We start from the raw sequence: 23,543 nt of genomic DNA on the forward strand, positions 1-23,543 counted from the left end.
ACAGTCCCTCCCCCTCCCTCACTTTCCTGTCCTCCTCCTCACCCACTGCTTCCTGTCAACCTCCCCCTGGCCATCCTGACTCAGCTCTCACCACCTCGCTTCCTCTTTTCCTGCATGTCTCTCTCTTCCTCTCTCAGTCTCTCTCTCTCTCTCTCTCTCTCTCTCTCTCTCTCTCTCTCTCTCTCTCTGTCATATTTAAATCAAAAGAAATCCCATGCCCTTCACTCGCAGGGTCTGAGGCTATTTCTTGATTTAGCAAAGATTTGGTTTTATTAAACATCAGGTTGAAGCAGCTGATACAGGGAGACTGAATGAACAAAGGCAGCAAAGGAAGCACTGTTATGATAACTGAAATATTCCTTTAAAATATAAACAATATGACTATTCTTATACTAGGCTCTGAAAGGCACATAGATTAGTGCATTTAAAAATGCAGAAGAAAGGGCAGGAGGAAGATGTAGAAAAAGCAGATGGAAAAAACTGAGTACAAATCGTTTCATGCCTGCACTGAACTGTCACCTGTTTGAATGAATAAGGGTTTAATGCAAACTGTGTAGTGGCTGAAATCAAACTTGCACTAGTAAATTCATATCACAGTGATACCTCAACATTTAATTAACAGGAAAGTTTGTTATTCATATCAGGGTTTCAGTTAAATATTAATGTGAAACTAATTTCTTCATCAAAATCATCATCAAACAAATATATTTTTCTTTTTGGATATATGTGTCATCCCCATTAAACTTGTTCCTTAAACATCTGCAGGACTGTGGACTTAATGCTCTGACAAGCAACATTCTGTAGCTGAACATATGCCACTCATCTACATGTCTTTAACTAGATCTCTGTCCAAATAAACAGCCTCACAAAACTAGTCCCAGGTGCAACATATGGAATTATTTCACTTACAACCAGCCAACATCAAAACCCTGGTGTAAAGGGTGCTGCCAAGCTCTACAAGTCAAGTATGGTGACATCATCTTGGCTTTAGATTTATTGTTGGTATTAAAGTCGGCTTTCTGGTATTAAAGCGCACACAAGGAGGAATGCAACACAAAAAGGCTGTGAATTAAGACACAAACCTACAACATTTGAGGAACATAACAAGCAACATATGTTATTGGCCACCACATACAGTATTATCTTCATAGCACATTGTTTGCCTGTATCTTTGTAGCTCTGTATAAAAAGCTACAACACATAGTGACAGTAGATGAGATCCACTATGACAGTCAAACCCAAAGGGAAGGTGACAGAAGGCACCTTGTCTAAAGTGTGAGAGTGTCTGTGTGTGTGTGTGTGTGTGTGTGTTTGTGTATGTGTCTCCGATAGAAATAAAGCACTGATTGCTCTGAGCGCTGGCATGAAAACATACCAGAAAATGCACAGTAACACCATCTCTCTCTCACAAACATATTAACAAACTCAGTCATTCAACATGACATGATAAGATATGACTTTCACTAAACAAATGACTGCAAGCTGTTTGTGCATGAGACAGAAACCAGTAACAAAGATGCTGGATAAGAAACTACTGGGTCATAAAATAATAATAATGAGATGATACATTTAATTTGTTTTGCACTTTTGTTCCACAATGTTTGTTCATATTGCCCAACGTAAAGAAAATGATAATAAGAGTCACGATGAAAAAGCCTTCCTGAATAAAAAAGTTTGTGAGGCCTGTTTCAAAGAGACTAGGGTCCACCAATGCCCTCACAGAAAAACACAGTCATAAAGATACCAACTGCCAATGCAAAGTAGGGCTACTTAATTGATTATGCTTAATTAAAATTCTAAAACTGTAAATGCTATTCCACAAAAAGCTATTAAGGTTTGTGGAATGCTCCTATTTTCATACTCGTGCCATGTATGAAACACTCCTTTCATAACCAGACAGTGAGGGACAGACAGCTGTCGTCTTCCTGGGTGAGCTGACCTGGTTTTATGATTGTTGCCATAGAGACAGCGTTAAAGTCAACAATTTTATAGTGGTGTTATGACTATGGATAAGGTCGCCTGTGCGTTGCCGGAATAACAGAGTGGTTCAACTCTTTTCCTTCAGACTACTTTGATATGTAACTGTTGTCTCATTGATTAATCAAGTTTGTGTTTGTCAGTAAATATTTTTACTGACTATGTCCATTTCTCCTGGAGTATAACCATCAAAGTTCCAGTTCAGACAACAAATATCCCTATTTAAGAATTTAAAACTCTGCTTCTGCTTCATCTAGACACGTTGGGTCATTTGTTTTTGTTTACTTTAATTTGTTCAATACTACAATAGAGTTATTATGGTACCAGGGAACAGAGAAAAAGGCTAATAGGAAAAGCATGGTGGACACTGATGTCCTCAAAATTTAACGGAGCAACCCTCCAAGCCTGTGAGTGGTTAGCCTCATCATGTACATTCTCATATATACAAACCACAAGCTATTGTTATATTCATATGTAGATTATAGTTATTCTGGTTTCAACAATCCTTTCTTTTTTCTCCTCCTCCTCTCTGCTCAGTAACATCCTTTCTTACAGAAAAGCCTGTAGCCACATCAGGCTTTGTATGTGTGTGTGTGTGTGTGTGTGTGTGTGTGTGTGTGTGTTTATGTGAACGTGTATGTCTGTATGTGTGTGTGTGTGTCTGTGTGCCTATCCATCTACAAACATAATGGAGGGTGTCTACTTGGTGTTAAGCAGGATTGTGTGTGTATATGTGAATGTGCATTTATGTGTGTAATGGATCTGATTCATGGCCAGCTGTAAATGTATGTAATAAAGCTGAGCAGGCTCAGTGATGGAAAACCCCAGGTGTGCGAGACTTAGCAGGGTCCTGGGAGACATTGGCATGAGAGAGAGAGCGAGAGGGAGTGTGTGTGTGTGAGTGTGTGTGTGTGTGTGTGTGTGTGTGTGTGTGTGTGTGTGTGTGTGTGTGTGTGTCTTTGTCACTAAGAGGGAGATCTAAACTGTGAGTGAGAAGAGTGTGGGGGTGTTTGAGATGTATGTCAGGGGCTGTGTGTGTGTAAATGAAACAGAGCTGGTGTTAGGTTAGGTGTGTGGACACCTAAGTAAGGGTGCTGAATGTGTGAAACTCAATCAAAGTGTGCGTGTTTGCCTCTGGCTCCAAGTCCCAATTACTTTAGTTGCTGTCTACTAAAAACATCTACAAAAACCTTAGGTACAATTCTTACATTTAAAACTTCATTGGTCAATGCGTCATGTGAATCCAACACTGCAGAACTTTTATAGGAGCAACAGGTTGCACGAAAGGAAGGTAGCCGCTGGAAAAAGTCCCTCCACAAATGGAGAAAACACAACAAATCAAACGGGTTTGTGGCAAATAATACAAGCAAGCAAGCAGCAGGCCAGTACAAAAAGAAAACTGAAGATAACTTTTAATAAGGCTACCCAAAGGTACAGTGATTTGATGCCAGATCAGCAGGGATTCATGTGTCTACGTCTCTCAGTGGAAAGCTTCTAAACTACAGGTTAAACAACACAATATCGCAGGGTGCACATGAACATATTGTACGCGCTGGTTGAGTATTTCAGTACATTTGAGTTTGTCAAACATTTCATTGTTCTAAAAGGAACGCAGACGAAAACGCATCAACTGTACAAACAAAACAGAAACGACAGGCATCCTGACAGGTCTAAACATCCCAAGTCTCACTGTGGTTTGTGTGCAGGCAGGACAAGTCAAGTCTGGGTAAAAGGTCAAAAGTCTTACCTGAGCAGGTGAGGTCTTGCATCCACACAACAGATGGCTCCCCTGCAGGCAAAACATGTCGATGTGTAAACAATGGATCAGTCCAATTAGTCTGCTGTCATTAACTGTCATTTATCTGCTGCACGTCAGTCAGGAAAGAACTACATTTTTCCACGACTAATAACTGGCACAAAAGCTACAGTAAATATGGCATTTGGGATTTTTATGGGATATCTTAGATGTTAATTTTGTTGGTTTGGTAACATAATACTTTGCAAATTATTGTCAAAACTAATATATGAGTGAAAGGCCCTGACTTAAGTGATTTTTAAAGATATTTTGAGCCTATTAAAGGAAAAAAGGCAATCTAAAAAATACAATGATGGTCTATAACACTGTAAATAATACACCATGGTGGAGAGTTAACACTGTGACCCATTCTGTTTCAGTGCTACAAATAAAATTATAAGCTCACCTCACCATCACTGCAGATTGTTTTCTATTCCAAGGCTGTGCTCTTCAGCTTCACTGGCCATGCCGTTGATCTCACACAGTCTTGCAAACAGTAGGTAGGACATCCAGTCAGACATCTTCAGACCTCTTATTTATGGCTTTAGTCAGGAGCTGGTGGATCCTGAAACTCAGTACGACAGTGGTTTGCCATGATCCTCACTGCTTCTCTGTGAATGGAAAAGACATGTATGAGAAGAGACGGGATCATGATGCTTTAAGATAATCAATAATCAAGCTGAAATCAAGTGCAGAATAACCTCTGACAGCACGTGTCCATATGAAAAATGAGTATCATCATTTTAAATTATATGTTGGCTATTTATATGACACAATTTGGGCCACAGCAGCACAGATTATATTGTGGTTTCATTTGCTGCCAACATCCAGACTATTTTACAGCATAGCTACAGCATACAGAGAGATCACAGTTTTCTGCTTTTTCCATCATTGCACTGTGAGAAGTTAGCAGCTGTTCACAAAGGGCTCAATCATATCGAAGATGGACTGCGAATATGTTGCCATCTAGAGGGCAAAATGAGCTACTGCACTTAGGCGATTTGTACAGTAAATATAGCTACACTATTACAATGTACATAATTCTGCATACAGATAGAGAATCACACTACAGACTTGATATCATGTAACTACTCTTTTCATGAAGTTCAAAGAAGTGTCAATGTCAATTCAGCACCACATATGCACAACTGTGTTGGTTAAATTTCATAATAGAAATATAAGTATTTGGTATAAAACGTTTGGAATAACAGATGAATCCCAGTCTGAGTAAATCAGATTACACAAAGTTAATTTAACAAATTAAATATAAAACTCATTGTCCACTGTGATGCATAGGAAAGAGATCTAGATCTATAAATGCGAAACAGCCATAATAAGTAAGCGAGGCTGCCGTTTCTGCATTTAGCAACATATAAATTGAGCCACTTTACCTTTTTGTACCAGCAGCTACTGGACATCAATCAAATTGTGACTTTGGAAAGTTAATAGAAAATAAAAGATAAATCTCTGTCAAAAAGATGTATTTCTGTTTATTTGATTTGTTTTTTCTTCCAGTACCACCACTGCCCATAATTACTTTGAATTGATTGCAGCTGCGAGAGGCTCATCGACTTGCAGTGCATTGTGGGACAGTAGTCCATCAACAACACACTCATAACTTAGGGGAACTTATTTGTTCTGACATTTTCATTTTGTCACTTTATAATGTGGACATTACGATTTCAAATAACACATGTAATTGACTTTTTAAGTGATTTTTCTTTTATGTTGAAAGTCTTGATATCAAAGACTAGTTTTCATCTTAGATTTTGGATATCATAATATCATGATATGGAATAAATGTTGTCTTTTCCTGGTTTTAAAGGCTGCATTACAGTAAAATGATGTAATTTTCTGAACTTACCAGACTGTTGTAGCTGCTCTATTATTTACCTTTACCCACTAAGTCATTACATTACATTATTATTTATCCAAATACTGTGCAAATATTTTGTTAAAGCATCAATAGTCATCTCTGCTATATTATCTCAATATCAATAACTGCAGACTTAGCTGTGTATTCATGCACTTCCTACCTGCTCCAGGGTTGCTAGTGTGTGGCTGAAACGTGACCCCTGACACATCTGGAAGGATTGGCAGAGGCTGACTGCACACTTTCATCTGTACTGGAAGCTAATTTTACTCCAAGTATTAACAAGCAAAGATAAACGTGCCAGCTTTTGTTTTTTCATGATCAATATGCAACCCTGCCGGAGTTCCTTTACACCAAACATTGATCCAGGCCTGACTCATTTACAGTACTATGGCGCCACCCAGTGGCACATTACCTATAGTGCTACAAGAACAGCAAGAGGGGTGGAGACAGAAAAAAAAAATCCCAAAGAAGAAAATTCAAACGCTCTTCCTGGAAATAGTAGCGAACCGAGAACCCGCCACAACTTAACCACATGACATTTCAGAAAGAAAATGCGACACTCCTTCCTCCAACGCCAGCGAGCACGCACTTCATCCAGTTAGCCGCTATTTAACCCTCAATCGGTCTAATATCACAGCCTGGCGTCACATATCACACCCACGCACACGATCCACCGCCTTTTCACGCATTTATAAACCTGAAACCGAAATCAACACAAGGCGATTGCGACATCACCAACTCCAGACCTACCTTCCCGTAAACTATTCCTTCCTTACCGTAAAAACATGACATCACCCGCTCCAGTTTCCATATGAATTTTTTGGGTAAACGGGACAAAACGGCAATCACCAACACATCCGTATTGAACTGCTGCAGTATCCAAACTTATCTTCCATATTTGCGTAAAGTTAGAGCTGTGTATCTTATTACAGCGTGAGCAATTACATAACACCATTGAATCATCCCCTCATGCAAAAATCACTCCTTTTAATATAGCTTCTGTTTTCCAGTGGATGCAGTGTTGCTGCTCTGCAAAAGCCTGACTTTAAATGACTTGACTGTATTTAAGTCTTCACTATTGACACTTAACTGTACAGTGGGTTGCTTTTTTTTCTCTGCTGTGATGTTGATCGCGTCCTTTCAGATTTATTACAGGATGAGGATACTGTAGTTCGGGTTGTTTTCAATGGAGTCTCATTCTGGCTCTTCCCTGTTACAATTAGGTAACAGCGCAGCCTCACATGTCAGCATGCATGCCCGATCTGCGTTATACTTACCTTTTATGAGCCATCCAAAAAAAATCTGCTGGGGAGGTGCCGTGCTGACTCTCGCGGTTAAAACAGTGGAATAGTGGAAAAATCTGCAAAGCAGTCCATCTCATTTCCCGTCCACGGATGACGCAGCCCCCTAAAAGCCCTCTTCCAAAAAAAATCATGAAATCCCATTCAACATCCATAACGGCTTTAGGTGCAAACGTCGACACGGGGAGCACTGTACACGCAGATAGATCACAGCCCAGGCTGGCAAAACGTGACTGTGTTCGCCCATGGGCAAGGCATGACGGATCACTCGTCACTGATCTTGCATCTCTGCACAGTCATATCGCCTTTCTAAATGATTGCACAGCTTTTTCTTCCTTCTCTGAAGACCATCTGGTAAAAATTCGCCAGCTCCTGTAGCCTCCAATGCAGCGGGGGTTGCAGTAGACACGGATTCCCTAATCATCCAAAAACACAACTGATATCCATTTCATGGAGAGGAACGGTCCACCGCGATCTGAACAGGCAGTCCTTAAAGAAATTGCGCAGTTTTTATTCCATTGAAACGGAGACTCTTTCCCTTCTGTCCCCGTTGAAAGGCTCATTCCCTTCCTCCTCCTCCCTCCCTCCTCTCCCTTTCTCTCTCCTTCTCTCTTCCCTCATGCAGGTTTATTTTCGGTGGAAGAGTCTTGGACATTAACTGCCCCGCCTCCACAGTCACTGGCAAACACACTGTAAAACTTGCCCAAATTCCATGATCAACTACTATTCAACGAGGAACAACTGGACACCAGGTTTTCCCCCTCTTACTATTTGGTTGAAGAGTCAAGCTCTCAGTTGGAAGTAGTTACTAAAGGGGCCAAGAGCCACTTGAGGAATCAAAAGTTGTGCTTTAGGGATGTCTGCTAATCTTGTCAAGTCCTTGTCATTTCCCTAGAAACTGAAAACTAGGGTATGAGAATGTGGGGTAATCAAATGAATGCAGGAGGCAGGAGGATCCCAAATAAAGATTCAGTTAACTGAAGATTGGTTTCATCTCAATGATAATACATTTCATAGGAGGCAGTATAATCTCATTAGACATCTCAACTGGCTTATCTTCTACAGTAACAGACATTTTCGAAATAGCGAGCAGAGGCTGGTGTAGTTTTCAGGACTCCTTTACATGAAAATATTTGGATTCTCTCATCACAGACATTCAAAAAAATTGTCCAAAACATTCTTTGAAAACACAGGAATTTAACAAGAGCTCCTTATACTGTTACTAAATGGATACACAGATGGACACTGTATTACGGTCCTGGAACACACCAGTCTTCTTCAATTATCAGACAGGCAAGATCATCGCCACCCCGTAACAAAGTTTCCATACCACATTTACATCCTACTTCTTTTCAACTGAAGCTTTTATCCATAAAACACCAACTAAAGCCTGATATTTTTGTTACAACCAGGCCTGAGAATAAGCCTATTTGAATTTGAATTCAGCATGTTGCTATGAGTGCCCCCCCCCCTCTATCTCCCACCCAACCAGAGACCACCAGTGTACACGAACACACACAGAAAGAGAGAGTGAGAGAGAGAGTGAGAGAGAGAGAGAGAGAGAGAGAGAGAGAGAGAGAGAGAGAGAGAGAGAGAGAGAGAGAGAGAGAGAGAGAGAGAGAGAGACCTGGGTCTGATAAAGAGGCTCTTAAACCCTGAGGAAGTCTGTGTTTGGTCTTTCAGGGGGACAATCCTTAAGTCTGAATACAACCTTGAACTCAGGCCCCCCTCTCTCTGGTTCTCCTCTCTCATTACTGGACCATTCTTCCTCCCGGCTCACTTTCTCCAGGGTCCTTCTCTTGTTTTTCTCTCCCTCCCTTTCAGGAGTTTGGGCTGAGTCCTTTCCAGTGGGGAAGTCCGGGCCTTCTCTCCCACAACTCTGAGCGACTCCAAACGTCTTGTCTGCAAAGCTTCATTAGAATTCATTTGTTTGAATAGGTTCATTTCTCCTTCAGTCGCTCTCTCCTTCTGTCCTCTTTTTCAGCTTGAGGGAAATGTGAATTAGCATAAAAATATCCCTTACCTCACCTTGATTAACTGCATTGTTTGCATGTGTGCCTGCGTGTGTGTTTCCTACTGTGTATCTGGGTGTGTCAAACCATGAATTTAATTTTAAGGAAATGAAAATATCGTTCTCTGGTTTAAAGATGAAAAACGACCAGAAACAGACTTTTTCTCGAAGATTTAAAGTGATTTGCAATTTCCAGGACTGTCAGGTCAATAAATGTACAAAGCCAGAAAATACTATACTATGTAAAGCGTGCATGTGTCTGTATGTGGATGTCTGAGTTTCTGCAGGGTAGAAGGGGTTCAGCATGGAAAGACTGATGCAGGTCTGTGGAGAGGAGTGAGTAATCTGTCAGCAGACAGCAGAGAACAGGCAACAAAAAAGAAAGAGAAGAAACAGACACCTTGACAAAATTGTGTCAGACCAACTTCAAAGTGTCAAACAATGACTCAGTCCATTTACTGCTAAACCCCAGGTGTGAAAGTCTAGTTACATGTGTATAAATGTAACATTTCATTTCCTGTCTATTGTAGCCTTGTGGCCTTTTAAAACTAAAGGTCACAAACACAGATGATATCATATAATGTATGTCTAAAACAGAGTCAAGAATTAAGTGTCAGAGGCAAAACATGGTGAATATATGGTTGAAACTTTTTATGAATTGTATACAAAATAAATAGCATGACAACAATGAATATTAAACATTAGTAGAAACAAGTGTCAGTCAAAGGGTGTGTGTGTACAGTATATGTGTGTGTTAAGGCCTTCAGTTATCCAGGCTCATGAGAAGAGCAGTCCCTCTCTTGATCCAGTGGTCTTGGGTCACAGCTCCGGATTTCAGTTCAACACCGACCACAAAAGAGGCTCGGCCCGCCCCTCCCGAACGCACAGGGAAGTAGTAACAAGGACACAGATACATACCTGCACACACAAGAGGCAGAGGCACAGAGATTAGACTAAACACTGGGCATGACATCACAGAATACACATGAACAGATGGCGAAAACAAGAGATCAAAGAAAGAGGTCCAAAAAAAAAAAAACATGATAGAGGATGGAAAGACAGTTGGAGGGAGTAATGAAATCCCCAACAAAGCCCATCTCAAACAGCTCACTCTTGGCCATCTTCTTGCGGTTTTCCACAGGTTTGAAGTGGATGGTGGGGATGGGACAGACCATCTGCATGGGCTCAGCCTCCACCAGACACGAGTTCTTCTTATCCCAACCAGCGCCCTCCAGGTACAATCCTCGAACAAAAACTCCATCCTGGACACGAGAGAGGCAGGGAGGAGGGGGCACGAGTGGAGAGACAAGGAAGAAGAGGGAGGGGGCGATGAGAGAGGGTGAGAGATACAAACAAGTGTTTGGAGGTGACATTTTGCATACAGCTTTGAAAAAAAAAATGTTTATGATAGACAGCCATGCCAATTAGGTAACGAACTTGAGAGAGGAATGGAAAGGGAGGCGTGCAGTGGAGGAGAAGGACAGAGGAGACAGAGAACAGACAAAGAGAAAGTTAGAAAATAGAACATAGAAGGAAAGGAATAGGAGAGGAAGAAAAAGAGTGGGATAGGTGGGAGGGAGAGGAAACTGGTAGGTCATGAGGGAAGAAAGAGGTAAAAACTGCAGAAGGGAAAGATGGTGGTGAGATGAGGGGCTGGAGGAGAGAAGAGAGAAAAGACAAGAATAAAGAGGGAAGGGAAGGAGGAGAATGACAGTAGAAGGGAGAGAGCAGCAAAAAAGGAAAGGAACAGTTTGCACAGAAGAAAACAGTCAGAGCTAAAAAAGAACCAAGAGAGAAGGAGCACAAAAGACAGGAAGGACTGGAAGTGTGCAGTGGTTTTGTAATAGCATGGGGAGGGAAAATGGGAAAGAGGAACATGGGGAGGCACAGAATAGATGATGCATGGGGAATAAAATAAGGTTAAGGGTGCGTGAGAAATGAAGAGTTACAATGACAGCAACTGTGGAGTGTGAGCCACTACACGAAAGAAAACATTTCCTCCCCCCCACTGTCTAAATCTGGATTGTAAACCTGCTTCATAAAAAAATTAAAATGCAAGAGTGAATTTAAGGAATGAGGAGAGAGGCATAAAGTGGCATGCCGCTTTGAATGAAAATACATATTCTTTGAGAAAACCCCCCCACAGTGAATCAATGTTTGAGTAGAAATGAAAAATGTGATGGAAAGTGGTGATGACAGCTGAAAGCTAATGACTCAGAAAAATTGGTCTGAAGGCAGGTTTATGGAAATAGAGAGAGAAAGTGTGTGGTGGGTCACCTTGGGCGGGTAAAGGAGGTTGCTGTCATCTACAGTTGACACTATAAACTCCCAGGACAGTGTGTCTATTGATATCTGCGAAAACAGTTTAACACAATGTTAACTGTTGGATGGACAAGATGTTCACTCACTTCACTTCATGTCACTATTACTCGACTAAACAAACAGGGATATTTCTATTCATTTCAGTGGAGCATATTAGAATTTGATTAATCAAATATACAAAACAACTGACATGTGTGAATGGATATATGTTAGATTATTGAATAGTGTCTTAATGTAATGTACAACATGGCAAAATGTGTTGTTCTTATGTCTGAGAATGTGTGTCTGCATGAACAAGTGTGTTTTATGTGTGAATTACAGTATGTGTGCTAAGTGATGACCATCTATAAGACAAGATAAAACAAGCAGTGTTTCCTAATGTGCTGTTTCACTGAGTAACTGTCTCCATGCCTATATACGTGTGACTGTGTGAACCCCTCACGTTGTGCTGTCGAGCAGCGGACTGCAGTACAGCAGTGAGGAAACCGTTGGGGAAGGTGAAGCCAGACAGCCAGAACAAGTTGGGGGGCTGAGCCGTTTCTGCCCAGTGTGCAAACTGATCGACTCGCTGGCAAAGATCCCTGGTCCACGCTGCCAGGGGCTTCAGAGAGGGGTACGCCTAGTGGGCAGAGACAGTGACGCAAGAGAGCGTGTGAGAGAGAAATGCATGGCAAATTTATGGTCATTTCATTCTCCCAGCTGATGGCAGCTGTAGATCTTATCAGCACGTCTAGAGGGATGCAGGAGGGGTGCGGGAGTGAGGATTGTGCAGAAATTCCCAAGTAAGGTGTGGACTTATGGCTAAACCTTGTTGATAATATTGATATCAACTTCTACTGTACAATCTTTGACTGATTATATATTTATGTAACCAATAGACAAGATTTGTATGGAATCATAGATCATTCACAGGAATCTACAGGTACACAACCATATTGATGGGTTCTGAGATATGTAACAATTAGTGGGAGCAATTATATCTTGTTTTATTTTCTAGCACATGAAGTTTAAGGATATAAATTAAACATTTTACACATCTGTTTTCAGGTTGTAGGTAACAATTATTTCTATTATCAGTTAATTTATTGCATTGGTTATTTTACCAAAGTCATTGTTTAACCATTTAATCCATAATACATTCAAATAATGAATTGTCATTTATAACTTTACAGAACACAAAGTTAAAACTACAAATATATTTGCTGCACACATACCAAAGTAAAAAAAATCCTCACAAAGTTACTAACACATTTTCTGTTAATCAGCTGATTCACACATGTTCTTGTTAAAAGCAGCAGTTACACTGATAGTCCAAAACAGAACTGCTGAAACACACAGTCCCCACACTGTGAAGTCTCATTAAAAAAACAAGCTAATATTAATACATAATTATGTGTTTCTTGCTTTGTCTGATTCAGGCACTGCCTTAATGTAAGGTGCCATGGAGCACTGCCATAAATCTGCCAGTAGGTCTGTACTGATCCTCTTTCAAAGCCAACACATTTGTATTACAGAGGATACTATTTGTGCCTCGCCTTCATTACATTGTAATTGGTTTATATCAGCATTCTCTTGTTGTTAAAAATAACCATCTTTGCACTGCCTCTTCTCCCTTTTGGGGCCGGCCTGGTGATACCTGGCCTGGTATCAAACTTAATTATGATCTGTAAATTTAATCTACATAACTTGTATATTTTAACTATATTTCTTATTTACAGTACTCTTGCATTTGAACAGATTTATATATTTTCCCAGCATTATTGTTTACACTGATGATATATGTACTGTAATACTCAAATATTTTTTACACATTTCTATTGTTATTATAATTTCTCTATGCTATATATGTTTAACCAATATAGTATTTATGATTCTGATCCACAGACAGAGACTTCTTGGCTGAGGGTTAAGTGAACAGGATCCATGCCTGTGCAAATCAGGCAGACAAGACTGGGTGTCTTGTTTTGGATCACTTCTCACATCTTACTTTTGTTGGAAGATTGTAAAGATTGACAAAATGATTTTGTCTCTTGCACGTCTGTTTATGTTATGCTTACTGTTGTTTGTTTTCATAAACTTCTTTGATCCTTATGTGTAGACATAAGCTGGATGGGTGCAGAGCCTGTGCTAAGGGCCTGGAGAGCCACTAACAATTCGTTTTTTATTAATTTTGTTTGGCTAATATGCACGACCCAACAAACGAAACCCTTCTAAAAACAAACATAAGGACACATAAGCACAAAGATACATACACATGCATGCACTTGTGTGGTCTTAGGGGGATGAAAGCATTTTTGCATGTTCGTCATCCAGAAGGGACTGTCCACATAGACTCTACATACAGTGACGTGTGCATATCCTCTCTACATTCATATACCAGATACGCCTTTCCCTCAGAAATGTCTTACATTCACATATGCCACACAGCCACTAAACACTCACACGCTTCTGAAGAAATCAGATACAAAATGGCCAAACACAGAGAAGCAGGCAGGCCAAAATTAAAGCCATGAATCTTTGAGCTCAGAACTAATGACAGGCTGCCATGCCAAGGAGGGGTGGAGAGGAGAGGGATGGAGGGATAAATAAGGAGGACAGCGAATCTATGAGGGGATGCTGCTGCCGCCTGGACCAGATGAGGCTAAAGACATAGAGGGAAAAAAGAGAGGGCGGAAAGGATGGAAGACGATAGAAGATATAAAGGGAATGAGATGCAGACGGTGAGGCAGACAAAATAGACAGTGAGTGGACCAAAGTGTACAACATAAAAGAAAAAGAGAGCAAGACAAAGTGAATGAGAAGAGATGGATGATGGCCAGGAATAGAATGAGATTGAAAAAAAAGAGACAGAGAGAATGAGAGAGATGTCTAGTTTACAAGTGGCCAGGAGAATAGAGAAGCTCAGCTGGAGGCAGCAGAACTAATAGCTGTCCAATACTCCTATAAAAGGAAATAGATACACACACACACACACACACACACACACATACATGCACATACAATACATCTAGCAGTAATAAGCCTCTGGCTACAACACAATGAACTCAGGGTCTTTTTAGGAAAGTGGAGCAGGCCATGGAAGGTTTACTTTGCTTATTACACTATGATTAGTCCACAGACGCTGGCTTTGTTCTGCCCCCGAGGACCAAGGTATGCTCCACCTGATGAAGAGCCACTCACACACACACACGCATGAATCTGCATACAAGCTTTAATACACCGTCCATACTAAGGGCAGAATCAGACACTTGAATATAAACACAGACTGCCCTGAATGACCCCTGCTCAGACACGCACGCACCCACAAACACGAACACACAAACACACAAATTCCACTGACTCATAAACTACACTCACACAAAGAAACACACAAAGACACACACACACACACACACACAGACTTGTAGCCAGAATCTTTTCTAGCCTCTTGACCCGGGCTGACAGCACCCTGTGTTCTCTCTCCACTGTAAAGAGAGGTCCAGTGATAATGAAGCCAGAATGGAGCATTCGGACAGAATTACAGCTGGAATGCTGCCAGAGCCCCATCACCCTGTGAGTGTGTGTGTATGTGTGTATGTGTGTGTGTATGTGTGTGTGTCTGTGGTTGGACAGAGGAGAACAATAAGTGTGTGTCTGTGCAGCCAGGCAGAGTGATGGATAAATACGCCTTTAATAACAGACCAGTGAGTCAGTACAGAGAAAGGCCTACAGCTGTTTGACTGGCTGAAGGGAGCAACATTTGGGCAGATCAGATCAGAATCACATAGATCAATACACAGAAGTCCTAAATGGCTGAACTCTAACTGTTCTCTGGCAGCACTGTACTTGTTGTACAGAGAAGGACCTTAAATGAAGTCAGATTAAGTAATGGAAAAATTAACCACTTTTCTGTATTAATATACTACCGGTGACTGTCACAAAGAAATGCTTGGTCAATATTAGATTATACAGTACAGTCATGTGTGTTCTAGTCTGTGTCCACTTTATGAAGTGAAATAAAAAAAGGTAGCGGGTGCAGTCTCACTTCTCATACTGCATGTGTATCTCATATGCAGTGTGAAAATTTGCATCACACATTCATGTATGTGCATTATTGATACATTATTTATATATTATTATTATTATTATTATTAGTGAGTAGTTAAGAAGTTGCTGCTGCACAATCACAATCACGCTGATTAAGGCAGTAAAGTATATATATATATATATATATATATATATATATATATATATATATATATGTAAATATGTAAATGTATTTTCTGTAATCTCAAAAGAACTGTGTGTGTGTGTGTGTGTGTGTGTGTGTGTGTGTGTGTGTGTGTTTGTGTTTGTGTGTGTGTGTGTGTGTGTGTGTGTGTGTGTGTGTGTGTGTGTGTGTGTGTGTCTGGTACCTTCTCCCACAGTGGTGGTACACGGGCGTCATGGATGCAGTGGAAGGTCTCCTCCAAGCTGGATGACATCACCACTAAGCCTTTGATTCCTTTCTCTAGCTCCACTAAGGACGAACTAACACACAGACATACACAGTTAGAGAAAGAAATCTATGATCTTCATCCCCTTTTGTTGTTGTGTATAGTGTAGTGTTTAATATTCACAGTATTCAGACATACAGGTTCAAAGAGGAACACTGTCTACTTCAAATTGTTTTTGACATACTCAGCTATGACTGGGTGATTAGCTGTGACTGTTTTCTGAAGGAACTGATACAAGCACTATTATTTTGCCTGCGTTGTGGTTCTCACATGCCTTAAGCCATTTGCATAAAGTTAAACTTTTCTTCACTTCCTGTTGTTGCATGGCTCGTTTCCTTTTTGCGGCTTTGATGCTGATGCCTCCATGTGTTGCAGGTTTCCCTTGAAAATTAGCAGTTTGTTTTGATGTATGCATTTGAATCAGATACACTAGTGTGAGTGGGTTTGACTGCCTCATTCAGGGTGAGAAACAATGTAAGTAATCATGTAGTAAGCAAGCATAGGTCGGTTGCCCCCTCTGCTGAATGTTAGCAGTACTATGTGCTTCCTTGTCTTTATCTCACATTATTCCCTATCTAGAATTCCATCAATCCATTTCCTGGTTTGTTCATGTGGTTAGTTTTATCTGTGTAAACCATACTTAGAGTAATCTATTCAACTTCAGCTCTCTTCATTTGAGAGTTGCATCATTTCTACATGACATGCTCCATGTCAAATTCAATTTGAAACTGCAGTTATACACAGAGAGGTACAGTATGACACACAGCTGAGATTTAGATGGACAAAACCAAAGAAACAAGCACTGACACACAAAAACAGACAGAAAACACACACAGGCACACAGAGTTTATACATGATTGTGTCCAGCACGGAGTTGTATCTCTGGATCTCTTGCAGCAGGACCACATTAAGAGGTGAAGGGTTTTCCTGGAGGAAGGATCTGGTGCTCTCATTGCCAATCATTGTTGGGATCTTCCCGCGAATATCTGTCAATAGTTCCATCACCTGGGAGAACACGTGAAATGTACTGTGAAAAACCTTATGAGACAGTTTAACTTACAAAGACACTGTACACAAGTATTTCGTCAGTTCAGGCTTTAACAACTTATTGTCCTTGACAACCTTCCAAAATACACATACGCACACAAACAAACAGTCATAACCACAAGAATCAGTAAAAAGGAGATGGATGATGAACTATACACGGCTGAAAGTCATATCAGTTCAACAAGCTACTTACTGCATTATTACACTGCCTTGATATTGTGAGTTTGAGTTTTGTAGTATATAAATAAGTATAGTGACCTTCGTAAAAAAAAAAAAAAAAAAGTCACAATATTTACCAGTCTGCCTCAAACCCAAACAGATATGGCTTCACCCTACTATCTAGCTGATAACTACTGCCATACCAAATACTTAACAATCACAGACACTTTGTGGCACAAAGTGAACAATGGTTAAAGAGGAAGATCAGTATTTAAAGCTGCTATGCAAGAAAATGTGTGACCCACATAAGCACTGTGAAAGTGAGCGACACACAAGTACAATCAAGTTGTAGAATGTGCTTCTCGCAAGGTTACTTGCTCCTGATGGGCAGATTAAATGTATAATGAATAAACAAACTTGCACTTGGACAATTGGATTGAGCAATATAATGATACACACAGTCAACAGTCAGAGATTTTGACATACTGTTTATCATGTTGATGAATGTTGGCAGACGAAGGTCTGCAGAATGAAACGTAAATTAATAAAGTGAGTATACATGATCAACAGTGTGCAGGATTTATTGGTCCTTTCACTGTCATACTGTTTATACTGAAGTAGCTATTCCTTTAATATCTCTACTTGTATCATAGTTCATGTTTGACATCAAATACTAAGTCTGGTTATTTTCTCTATACAGCTTTTCAATTGAGAATACTGATGCTGTGATATACAGCGTGATAAAGGATTTTATCCATAACTCTCCCTCCTAATGTGAAACTCTGGCCGGAGAGAACCTTCCAAGCCCCAGGACAAAGAATCCTCAGGAATATGACATCTGGTTATTTATAACCATACTCTTACCATCCTGAAAGGAGAAAACTATGAAAAAAAGCCATAGGTTAAAACTAATCAAATGAAAGAGAACAACAAGTGTAAGGCACACTAAAGGTAATAAAACAAACCACCCTGTAGTGATAGAGCATCTGGGGTGATGGTATATATTATGTCTGTCTCGGCTGAACATTTGACTTCACTTCAGACTACAGAGGTGAAGACTAGTCAAAAGTTTTAAGAAAGCTAGATGGCAATAAGGTATATGACCGATCACATTACTGCCAACATTTAAAATACGCAAGTATGCAACTTGTTTCACTGGTTTTCTAGGTCATAGCATTCAACCTGATCATGATCTTAGTGTTACTTCCTGCATAAAACAGGTCTACAGTATATGCAGACTGAGTAATGTAGAGAACAATGTGGGTTGGGACTATTTGTGCGAGATTTAGTGATGCCTTCTTGTAATCTGGGTATTATGTGTAAGTGTATTATCTGAATGTTATACATCTTATCATACACCATTCTGTGGATTTCCACTCAATTTACACATTTCTGCCCTCCCGAGCTACCGTATTACTTCCCCCTCACCTTTTCTTCTTGGCTGGGCCCGGCCCCTGCAGCAGAGGGGCTTGAAACCTGGGGTCGCAGGGACAGCAAGGTGTCAAACAGCGTCCTGGTCTCAGCAATCTGGCTGGCAATATTGGCATTAGGGTTCAGGCCAAACACCTCGGGGTGCTCTGCTGGCGGCAGCATGCTGATAAACTCCTTGTATGAGGACTGAGGACCATCACGTGGGATGTAATAGGAGGTTAAGGGCGAAAACCTGATTGGGAGTGAGGTGATATATCATATCATACTTACACTGTAATTTGACAGTGAACAGTTGACAATACACTTTGGCACTTTCTGTAGATATTCTAGACATACTGTACATTCTCCATTTGTATACTCAATAATCTAAATAGCTAGTGATGTACATATGCATTTAAACTGTGATGCTGTCAACAAAGATATTGCAACTATGTATTGTTTTAACGGGAAAACAGCTTTTTTAAGTTTAATTTTTTTCTAAATGATTTTATTTTATCTTACTACCAATGAATTCTCTTGATATATATATATAAATTATATAAACTGTATGTATATGTACAGTTTATTTGTACAGCATGTGTTGTTTTGGTGAAGTAAATGTTTCAAAGGGATTTCTGCAGTGGACAGCCAGAGTTGAGTGGGAGCAGTACGAGGAAGAAAATACTTTTTTAAAAATCCCCTTATTATTTTGAGGGTGGTTGGTGAGAAATGAATGGATGGATGGATCAATGTGACATTTCATATCAAGTACTAAAAAAAAAAAAAAAAAAAAAAAAAAAAAAAACAAGGACAAAGTGTTCTTGTGAGCGTTCAGCGTAATGCCACAGTGTGTCTGAATCTCATAGGCTGTAACAATCTGATGGTCCACTTGGTGGTGCTGGCACTCTGTTACCATGAGAAGGTTAAGCAGGGAGTTTTAGTGGCCTCTGTTATCTAAGAACAGTCACAATGTATACCTACAAGGGGAAAACAATGTGTGTCTGCAATACATGGCCTACTTTCAATGTTTGAACTTCATGAATAACAAATAACTTCATAAATAATATATATTATAATATATTATACACATCCATCCATCCATTTTCTATACCACTTGTCCTCTATAGGGTCACGGGTTAGCTGGAGCCAATCTCAGCTGACACTGGGCAAGAGGCAGCCTTATTATATACATATAAGTCATTACAGTATATATTATAATATAAATAAAAAGTGTGGATTTAGTTATACTTATGTTATAGTACAGATATAAATTTTCTAGAGTATGTAAATACAATAATACATTAAGCTGTGACAAAATAAATGTGTGTGTGTTACAGTGTCTTACTTGAAGAAGGGCTGGCTAATGGCACCGTCACAGAAGTAGTCACTGATGTATGTGGTTAGAAGGCGTCTGTCCCAGTCATCTGTGACATGACCTCCATAGTTGACTCCAGCAATTAGATACTTCAGTGCATCCCAGGGAATCTCCTCATACTCATCCAGGTACAGACTTAGCAGACTCTCGCTCACCTACAGTATGGGAGCATCAAGAAGATGATCTTAATAGACTGGCTTTGAAATGCAAGACAAGGGCAAACCATAATGCTCAAAATATTAAAGATGCAATGGAGAGGAAAACATTTTAACAAAGACTAAGTACCATAAGTTTAGTCTCATGCATTTGAACTGGACTGTCATTATCAATTAGTCCAGTTGGTTTCCACTCCAAATTCCAATTAATCAATCGTTTCCATCCGAAACATCCACATCATAATTATTGTCGCAGCATCATTCAGTCATTGTCACCGACCTCAAAGTCAGAATCGTTGAAGCCATAGACAATGTTCCAGCCCAGCTGTAGAAACTTCTTCCTTTCCAGCAGGATGCTGTGAAAAAAGCACAGGGAGAAGAGCAGCTTCCTGTAGAGGACGGGTCTTGAGCAGCGGGTGAACTGAGCCTCCGTCACGACCTGGTACAGACGTTTCATGTTGGCTTTCACACCCTGAGGGCCAAACGGTGCAGTGTGATAATATAGAAAATTAAAATCATGGCTCCATACAGTAAGTGTGCAATTTGTAGAGGATTTGTATACACAGTTAAACTATACAAATGTCCCTTACTATGTCACACTGTGTGCTTTGCGTGTGTGTCTCTGTTGTGTGTGTGTGTGCAGGCATGCACCTTTGGTGGCTCAGTCGTCATTTTGATGCCGGCCTGTAGGATAGTAATAGGAAATTCAGGGTGCGGTGAAGAGCTGAGCCAGAGTCTGAAGTTTGGGTGGGGCTTCTGCACCTGTAGCTGCTCCACCAGCTTGTCCAGCTCAGGCATCCAGGAGAGAGAGAGGTGGCAGTTAGCGAGGAAGACCCAGTGACCTGAGCAGAGAAAAAGAGGGCTCTCCTATAAATGCAACGATGGCTGAAGCTCTTGGCAAGCAATCGTTATCACCGCCACCACTACCACATGCCTCTGGTTAGAAAATGTGATCGGCAGGAATGACAGAAGTGATAGAAACAGAGGTAAAACAAGACCTGTGGGGGAGACTATGCATTTCCTTGTTTCCTTCTTATTTCCTTATTTGGATTATGAATTCGAGGTGGCCAATTCTTACATATAGCATCTTTAAAGCTAATATCACGTGTGTATATTGTTCATGTCATGGCTAGATGTGTGTCAGGATAATCTTGTTGGTGATCATAAAAGCAGCAAAAAGCATCACTCAAGTATTTTCTAAACATTGTTAAACACAGGTGGAAAAAATAACATTGCAACAACAGAATGAATCTGAGATAGAAGAGCAGGAAGAAAGACAGAGCGGTTGGAGCAATACCGTTTATGACACCCTCTTCGATCATGCGCTTGGCAATAGGGGCCTGTCCCTGGCCCAGAGAGAGAGCGTGGAAGTCTTTGCTCATGCCAGAGGCCTCAGCCAACTGCAGCAGGGCTCCTGTGGGGTCCACCCCAGGAGACAGAACAAAGATCAGAGGAGTACTGCTGGAGGATTCTTCCACTACCTGCGGACAGGACAGAGACAGTAGAGTCAGCAATGAAGGAGAAAGGAATTGAGAAACGATGGGCTGTCATGGCATGGCATTAAGTAAACATAAATCTAACAGAGTTAGACAACTGACGCGTATGGAGCATTCGTTTCAATAAAATTCGATGTTGTTTAAAACTCAAGAAAGAAGCAAGAAGGATTGACAGCTGACACTCACAGCTTTCATGTCGAGAACAGGTGGCTCCACAAAGCGAGAGCCGATGTTGTTAACAATGAAGGAGTTGACACAGAGAGAGACGCGGTCCTGACGCAGAGAACGCACTATCAGCATCTTTTGGAGTTCATTACAGTTGTTCTCCCAGTCACCTAGGAGGAGGACCAACAGAGAGGAAGGATTTCATGGCTTAATGGAGGGCAGTTTGGAAACAAGAGGGGTGGATATATGATTAAAATGATGTGGATTAATACAGCGGGGTGAAAAAGTTAAAAGGGTTGTGAACAAAGGATGTAATGAGGGGAGAAGTCTTGGCAGCAGTAAAATCCTTGTGTGATCATATTCATAATGAGCTAAACTTTGTCAAGTTTAACTCCCACTGATGAAACCAGGCAGAACAAGACACACATAAACAGACACATGCAAACCCACACACTCTCTTGTTCCCCTTTAATTAATCAACAACGAATAGATCCTCACTTGTCAGAAAAACAAAAACAGAGGAAACATATTCAACAACACTGGGGTATACAGTAACACACACAGCAGGGGACTGCTTTCTTTTTCTTGTTCCAAATTCTCACAGAAGCAAAACACTTCAGATATGTCAACGCAGAGTAGCTCGCAAGCTGTCTTTCTCTCTCTCACCTAAACTCCCAGTTGAGCTCACTTCAACATTGGCTGTGAGAATTTGCTGCAGCAGTAATAAAAAGCCAAAGAAAATGAAAATACAAAAACAATAAAACCCTTTCACAAAGCATACTGTACAGACCTGGGAGTGTGGAGTTCTCTGGCTCAGCGCTGGTAAACCAAAGGTTCCAGTCTCGGGGATACTGTTCAAAGGAGACCATGATGCCATGGAAGTTGGGCAGCTTATCCAGCTCAGTGATGTTGTCCCAGCTGGAATCTACAAGCCAACTGGTACAGGGGTTGTCCATCTGCTCCTCTTTATCAAGTACCTAGAATCACATACACATTTATTGATTAGTAGTCAATCGATTGTTCTATCAGTGTATCAAACAACCAACACATTCATCACACAGTATTCACTGGCAAAGAAAACATTTTCTCAAATAAAATAGACAAAAAACAAGATATTTGTGTGCGTCTTCTGTGTTTTCTTACAAGTCCTCCTCGTAGGAAGAAGTTGTACTCATCCATGTTGAGTTTGCCAGCTACCTCCAGGATTTTGGCACACATCTGGAAGCTGAAGAGCAGTTTGTGGACCTCAAACAGACCACGGCACGTGTACCTGTAAAGGATTCATAAACACACTGAGTTAGCCAGAGTAACTCCACTAACAGTCTATTTTTCTGATTGATCACATCACGAAATTAAAATTCCATATCAGGCTGAGAAGGCTTGACATAAACGTCTTCACCAAGGACAAAATCGCTCACTATATGATGCTACAGTAACTTCTGAAGTATAGTATACCTTACATTTTCAAATCTCACTGAAACACCTTAAATGCAGTATGATGCCAAAAGAGTTGTTGTTCACTTTATTTGAAGGGCTTTCATGTTGTACACAGCAGCTCATACAGCTTTTTCTGTTCACCCATACAAACCTTATTTTTGAGATTTGCATTCATGAAAAAGGATTCTCTCCATGCATCCTTGCTTACTTGTATACTGCATATGTGTGGTAGTCGTTTAGGTTGGTAATCCTTTCCTCCAGCTTGTGGCTGCGCTTGCTCTTTTCTATGCTGAGGTTGAACAAGTTAATGTAGGCATCCAGTGAGAACTGGTACATTGGGTCAATACGGCCCATGTCATTTAGGATGAAGAAGAGGATTGAGGCTCGCTGGGCACATGCACGGTAAGCCTGTTAAAAGAGAGTACTTGTTATATACTCATACTGTATGCCAAAGAGACATGCAAAGGCACATAATATCTCCATTATTTGCTTAATCGCACCAAAGTATTTAATTTATCACAAGACAAGGTGAAATGCAGCAA

The 23,543-nt window shown here is 40.6% G+C and overlaps 2 protein-coding genes across 3 annotated transcripts in view; both read right to left on the reverse strand.

Moving 5' to 3' along the window:
• kdm6ba (lysine (K)-specific demethylase 6B, a) overlaps positions 1-4,222 on the reverse strand; it is a 97,086-nt gene extending 92,864 nt beyond the window's left edge. For both annotated transcript variants that reach the window (XM_062444809.1, XM_062444806.1), the window contains exons 1-2: positions 4,184-4,222; positions 3,725-3,766 (exon numbers count right to left, since the gene is read on the reverse strand). The gene's annotated coding sequence lies outside the window, so the exon portion shown is untranslated. The remainder of the gene's footprint in view (positions 1-3,724; positions 3,767-4,183) is intronic.
• Positions 4,223-9,723: 5,501 nt separating this feature from the next.
• The window catches only part of dnah2 (dynein, axonemal, heavy chain 2), a 58,642-nt gene continuing 44,822 nt past the window's right edge, over positions 9,724-23,543 (reverse strand). The window contains exons 73-87 of the mRNA XM_062445441.1: positions 23,210-23,409; positions 22,708-22,834; positions 22,355-22,541; positions 21,586-21,734; positions 21,201-21,384; positions 20,555-20,745; positions 20,184-20,375; positions 19,719-19,903; positions 18,392-18,626; positions 16,611-16,762; positions 15,677-15,791; positions 11,725-11,901; positions 11,238-11,312; positions 10,072-10,222; positions 9,724-9,878 (exon numbers count right to left, since the gene is read on the reverse strand). Of these exons, the coding sequence (XP_062301425.1) occupies positions 9,724-9,878; positions 10,072-10,222; positions 11,238-11,312; positions 11,725-11,901; positions 15,677-15,791; positions 16,611-16,762; positions 18,392-18,626; positions 19,719-19,903; positions 20,184-20,375; positions 20,555-20,745; positions 21,201-21,384; positions 21,586-21,734; positions 22,355-22,541; positions 22,708-22,834; positions 23,210-23,409 (2,475 nt within the window). The remainder of the gene's footprint in view (positions 9,879-10,071; positions 10,223-11,237; positions 11,313-11,724; positions 11,902-15,676; positions 15,792-16,610; positions 16,763-18,391; positions 18,627-19,718; positions 19,904-20,183; positions 20,376-20,554; positions 20,746-21,200; positions 21,385-21,585; positions 21,735-22,354; positions 22,542-22,707; positions 22,835-23,209; positions 23,410-23,543) is intronic.

Source organism: Scomber scombrus, chromosome 23, assembly GCF_963691925.1.
Source record: "Scomber scombrus chromosome 23, fScoSco1.1, whole genome shotgun sequence".
Lineage (NCBI taxonomy): Eukaryota > Metazoa > Chordata > Actinopteri > Scombriformes > Scombridae > Scomber > Scomber scombrus.